Source organism: Thalassophryne amazonica, chromosome 13 (genome assembly GCF_902500255.1).
Source record: "Thalassophryne amazonica chromosome 13, fThaAma1.1, whole genome shotgun sequence".
Classification (NCBI taxonomy): domain Eukaryota; kingdom Metazoa; phylum Chordata; class Actinopteri; order Batrachoidiformes; family Batrachoididae; genus Thalassophryne; species Thalassophryne amazonica.
The window spans coordinates 19,595,553-19,602,201 of NC_047115.1; the positions used below are offsets into that span (position 1 = coordinate 19,595,553).

General features: G+C 39.1%; 1 protein-coding gene across 1 annotated transcript in view; it reads left to right on the plus strand.

Moving 5' to 3' along the window:
- Positions 1 to 6,649, plus strand: part of LOC117523329 (calcium/calmodulin-dependent protein kinase type II subunit gamma-like) — a 212,723-nt gene that overhangs the window by 185,784 nt on the left and 20,290 nt on the right. Inside the window, exons 13-14 of the mRNA XM_034184812.1 lie at positions 254 to 313; positions 5,875 to 5,915. Coding sequence (XP_034040703.1) covers positions 254 to 313; positions 5,875 to 5,915 — 101 coding nt within the window. The remainder of the gene's footprint in view (positions 1 to 253; positions 314 to 5,874; positions 5,916 to 6,649) is intronic.

The window sequence follows — 6,649 nt, forward strand, 5'->3', positions numbered from 1 at the left end:
TTTCACATTGCATTAATGAAGAGGTTGGGTAAGAAAGAAAGCCTCATCTATAAGTAAGAATGTTATAAATCACTGAACAGCACAGCAACTGCTGCTTCTGAAGGATTTGAACTTTGCAGTTATCACAGAGGAAACTTGATGGGTGTCTAAAATTTCTATTAAAATTCACAAACCAAAAAGCTATCAGGCTTGAGCTGGGCTCCACCTCTTGTCCCACATGTGCCTCCAAATTGAATCCCTCTCTGTCCACTAGTGGGACGGCAGCACACCAGCCCTGCTGCTACCACCAGCACAGCTGCAATGGCACAGGAAGGTACGTCTGCTAGTCGCTGTGTTGTAGTCAGGCACTGCCAACTTTGTGCGTGGGCTGTTGGCATGTGGCCTGGGCTGTTTGGACCCCACTACCTGACTGTGGCTCATCCATCCACCTGCTGCCTGTACACTGTTGGATCTTATGTTTTTTGAATGGTCATCTTTGCGCTGCAACATCTGACACATCAGCATTTCAATGAAGATGACAAACTTACTGCTGCATGTCTATTGATGTTCTCTTGAGCACGGCTCATCTCCGGGATTAGCTATTTAATGACCCTAGCGTAATTCGACAGCCATTTAACCCTTGGTTCCTCTGAAGTGCTCTGATTAGAGGTCTTTACGGGTTCAAAGTTTTGAAACAGGTCTGAAGCAGACACCTGCAGATTCTACGCTTTTAATCTTTTTTGTCTGAGCAAGCGTTCAACCTGGGCTGTTTTCATTTACAAATCTGCTTCTTCTCCTTTCGGCTGCACCCATTGGGTTTGCTATTTATAAATGTGCTTCTTCAAATTTAAAGTCTGGATTGACAAACTTCATAAATACTTAATAATTTTATGTTTATCAAGCCCGTGGCTGTGTCTAATGATCATTAAGTTTTAAATGAGGGCACATGCCTGCAAAGGTACGCTGGTTCACACAACAGAATCACATCTTAACCATTTCCATGCCAGTTAATTTATGTCTGTGTGAAAATGGCTCCATAGCATACATCTATAAGAAATGTATTTAGGAGGAGTTTTGACTCACCTGTGGAGTGCAGCACAGTGAGGGGCATGATTAATGGCTGCACAGATTACCTCTGTCTCCAGCTTTGATCATAACAGCCTCAGGGCTGCACTGCTTATCAGAGCTGTGCTGAAATGATTATTGGATTTTCTGGACTATAAGTCACTTAGCCCATATTCCAAAGTGACTCATATATGAAAAATACTGCATTATTATCTATGGGCACAGACAACGCAGCATATAAATGTGACAGGCTGCTCTTTTGTACCGAATAAGATCCTCTGATTCACACTCTGAAGCAGAAGAAGCCTTGAATGAGGAAAAACACTCTTTGTGTTAGAGAATGAGTAACTTTAATAAATCGTGCTCTCAGATTGAAAGGCTACGCTCAAATTAAAAGAGGGAATTTCATTTTTATGCTACTCGCAACAAAACATCTATGGACTGTGAGAGACAACAACAACAGTGATAATAATGACAAGTCAGCTATGGTCAGCCTATTATCTTTTACTTTTTTCTTTTTGTTTGCATTGTAAATCAATAATGAGCTGGGTTTACAAACATATGATCATTTTGTATATGTTTACCTCAGCTGTATTTGTCTGTTCAGTGGCCAAAAGAAGCAGTTTACTTGTGTTTTGTGCTTTGTGTACTAACATTAATTGGCTTGTTAGCTTCTGATCACTATACACATACACACACACACACACACACACACACATATATATATATATATATATATATATATATATATATATATATATATATATATATTCCTCTTCAAAACACATTTGTTTGGGGGCAAACTAATACTCCGGTGCATCTTGTAGTCTGGAAAATACAATATTGATTTCCAAATTCATGGATAATTGCCATTATGCTTCGTTAAAGTCATTAATAAATATATTTCTGACTGGCGAGGGTTCTGTGCCATTATAGGGTATTGGGTTGATGGTATTGCGAAATCCATATTGTGGTGCACTATAACTCTGGTAATTATAGTGGAGTACTATCACACTGATGTTGACTGACACCGGTGTACCGTCTGCTCCTATGAGGAAGACAGACAATACTCAAGAGATGCTATTTCCAGTCTAAATTAGAGTTAGACCTGAAAATATGAGAACTGATCCAAAGACTACCAGTGTTGTGCCAAAACTACCAAAGTCAACTTGGTGTATTTGAGCTAGTTCTACCCGTGAAGACCTCTACGTTTGGTTACTGCTGTACCTAGCCACCTCTGCATTATTACTGTTGACAGTATACCTTTTTCATGTGCAGCAAACCATTTAATATTTTTAAAAATTGCTATAAGTAGACACGCCAGCATCCAACCCTCAGTCACATTGTGTCTGCAGCACTTAGCCAATGCCTGGTTGATTCCCGCCTGTACTCGATGCAGCCTTCCCTTGACTTGGCTGAGGCTCTAACAGTCAGCTGAGCATGTGTGTGTGTGTGGGTGTGTGTATATGAGCGTACAGTATGCTGGCTTGCATGGACAAGTGGATGAAGAGAATGCAAGTTATCTGATTGTCTTTTCAACCTCTCTCCTTGCCTGCTCTGTTTTTGTGTGAATTCACAAAACCACCAAACCTCTACTGGAAAATGTCAGTCACATGACAGGCTGAGCTGCTTGCTGATAAGTGTGATTTAATTGACAAGTGGATGCAATTTTTTTTATTGATATATAATATTATGATTAATTCTGACTACTGCATTGCTTCAAAGGTTGCAGCTATCAATTATTGTATAATGCTTTTGAATATTTTTGTGATTAATCGTTTGGTCGAGACCAGGGGTCACCAACCCGCCTCGTGGACTTTGCCTGTCCTGCATGTTTTCGACATGTACCTGCTGCAACCACAACTGATTCATCAAGACGGGTGTCTTCTCGATTGACTGAGCACACCTGACGTGCACAGTGAGTGGAGCAGGGAGGGTTCCACAACATACAGGAGCAGGGTTGGTGACCCCTGGTCTAGACTATATCAGAAAATAATATGTATGCATGCCATCTACAATTTCCAAGGCTGGAGTGAAATCTTATAGAAATATATTTTACTTGGTCAAAAGTCCAAAATAAAGAAATGTTCTGTTTGTAGAGATATGAAGCTTAAGAAGTTGGAGCCAGTAAAATTTGGGTATTTCTTTTGATAAAAGACTAATCAACTAATTGCCTAAATAGTTGATTACTTTTCTTTCGGTCATGTGCTGGGTTTAGGTTCTTTATAAGTGGATTTGAGCATCATCATGTGCAGGGCAAGTCTGAAGAATGTGGTTTTGGATGTGGAGAGTCAACATCCCAACTTAACGGGTCTGTGCACAGTTCCAGATGTGCACTCGTCTGTACTGATGCACTTTTATAAATGAAGACTTTGAGCTGGATGCTGCATGCCAGAGGTTTTGATAAGCCTCATTCATCGCATGAGCTGAACACTTACGTGAAATATTTGACGAATGCTGTGTAATGTTCACTAAAAGTCTGACAGTTATTTGCCTGCACTTGTCAACTTTTGTTATTCTGATGTGAAGATATTAAATTCTTTTCTGTTTTCTTGCTTTTTTCAATGCCTTCCTTCCCACTTTTAAAATGGAAGGTAAGGGAGGATCAGTGGAACATGACTAAAAGAAATATGTTTTAACATAAATGCACCTTAACACATGAATGCATCTTTGCATGCATGTTATAATTTTTATAGTTTTCTGTTCTTTTTCATATTTAATGTGATAGTAAGCTTAGTTCATAGATTTGCATTTATATGATATTGTTCCAGTGTGGCTTTTGCCACAACTAACTATTTGAGGGAGGTTTTTTCAGCAGTGATTTTTTTATTTTATGGGACTCATTGATTTTACTGAGGAACCTTCAAGATCTACAAAGAAATGTTCACAATAAATTATTTTATCTCGCCATTAATATTTTCAGCTGGTATTCAGGAGAAATGAGTAGATTAGATTTCACTCGCTGATTGGTGTAAATTCCCTTCTGCGTCTAACACTGCTGAAATGTGGTTTATTTTTATGTGTATTTTTGTGACTTTGTGTGCATTGTCTTGTTTTAACTGCTCCCATAATTCCTTTAAATATTAACCGAGTGAAGAAAAAATTTTCCTGCAAGAATAAACAGTAAACGTTTTTCCCCTTATTGCTCACAGGAAGTTGCTTATTTTGCTCTGCTACAAAGCATGATTAGAGGACCATGAAATTAAAATTATAAAAGGGGAATGCATGAAGCAGAGAATGAAATGTCAGATGAGATTTAATATAACAAGAAAAATGACTGTCAAAACAAATTAGTTAAATGGAAAAATAAAACATTGCTAATAAAGATTATTATTTTAAGTAACACATTGTGTTGCTTCTCCAAATTCCATTTTCTTTCATTTTATTTTGTTGTTTTGATCATCAAAAATGACTTTTGTATTTATAAATATTTAAAGGCTGCTGTCAAGAAATATTTGGGATTTGTGGGTATTAGTTGGCTATATAACAAAATGTGATATTAATCATAAAAAAGCAACAATTACAGTTAGGTCCATATATATTTGGATATTGACAGAGTAAGACTTTAGGGCCCTGTCCCACTGGGGAGAGGATTAATTGTGCATGAATTGAGTATACAAATTGCGGGCGTTCGTTGTCGTCCGTAACAAAAATGGCCAAAAATGACAAATGTCCCAGTATGAATTACAGATATATTAATAATATATAGCGAATATATGATGAACAATCGCGGTTATATAATGCATGTAGTGAGGAAACTGATCCGACACATTGAGATTATCACAGCAGTATTACGGGTGTATTATGAATGCATCGCGCACATGTTGCGCGTGCACGGCATCTGCATTGCGGTCATAAAAGAAGCACACTTGGGCCGTCGGCATCACTATTCACACCAACAATACAGCCTCTGGAGCATTTGCTGCACCTGGACAAGTTGATCACAGAGTCAATGTTCATTTTGTCATGCGAGGGTTAACTGTTCATGATTTTGGGGAGCGGGAGGGGGGAAGCCGCTCGGGGTGTGAGACTGTGTTTTTTTTTTTTTTTTTTTTTTGAGAGTGTCACAAAAACATGTTGCCGTGAGTTGTGGATAAACAGCAACTCTTCCTTTTGTTGGTGTTAAATAAAAGTCCTGGATTGCAGCAGCTATTACGTCTTTGTGGATCTACACAGCCGGACCGGCACTGACTGGCAGTTATGTCGCTTTCTGCCACATATAATACTTTGGGTTTACGTGACGTCTTTGTTATGCATTCACAGATTGTCCGCAAATCAGCTGCAAAGCAGATGTAATAAAAACGCTTTATTTGTGGCCAATATCCATGCATTAGCTACAACGTATTTTAGTTTGTGATGTGGACATGATGGGCACGCAATATATCTGTTTTACGCACTGTCCCGGGCCACTGCCAAGCCGCAAATCCCCGTCAGTTGCAGATATCAGCGGTTAACGGCAGATATACAGCGCATAGAGTGAGTATGTATTGTGTATGAATTGAGTATATATGGAGTATGTAAGGCGGATAATATCCGCCTTACATACATGAACAGCTCAAAAATCCTGGCTGCGGACATGCGTGCCTCTGCGAATGATCACGGGCGTGTTCAGATGACGGCCGACTCATACAGGCATGTTAGACGGATATTGCCGATGTTTGGCGAATATGGGCCAATTTTGTGCGCAATCCATACGCAGTTCCTTCTAAACGCCAGTGGGACAGGGCCCTTAAGACATTTGTTTGCCTTTCCTTTGTCCTGCTGACTGTGATTGAGTTCAGTTTATATGAAAATGACCTTTTCTTTGCATCCTTTCTCCCTGTGTTTCAGCATGCAAAACCTTACTAAACAAAAAGTCAGATGGCGTGAAGGTAAGATTTCTGATCCCATAAAAGTTTTCTTCATTCTGTTTCTTACTATTCTTAATTGTTCCCCATTACTGTTGTTCTTTTTTATTTACTCTGTCATGCTGAATCCTCTGTCATAACTATGAATTTTTGTATAGTGGAAGGAAGGCAGTCTGAAAACTTTAATATATATATTTTTTTTTACAACCAGTTTGATCTTTCATTAATAGACGTTTTGTGCCACATTTCTGCTGTGGCTGTCATTGATTACTGAATGCCTTGATTGACCATTGGCGCCAGTGCATGCAGTGAAGTTTTATGATCAAAGGCCACAATAAAATTTACATTACATGCAGTAATTGAAATAATACAGTCATCATGCAAATAAACTGCTGACTCTAGTGATTTAGAAAAAGTTGACTGACTTTTTCTTCATGAATGATTGTTTTGTCTTTGCTCCTGTGTAAACCTGTGCACTTATTCACTTACTTTAATCTGTCTGGATTACGTTGACTGTTACTTTTTTGCTATTTTGATCAGTTCCTTATTTTTCGATGATCCTTTACTTTTTTCCCTCCTCCTTTCCATTGCTGTCTGTCAGAAAAGGAAGTCCAGCTCGAGTGTTTGTTTGATGGTGAGATCGGCTCTGTTGGGTTTTCTTTTTCCCCCTTCTTTCATTTTTCATTCTGTCTCGGTGTCTTTTTCACCCCTCCGGTTATCTGCTCCTCTCCCCCCCCCCCCCCCCCCCCCGCCCCCTT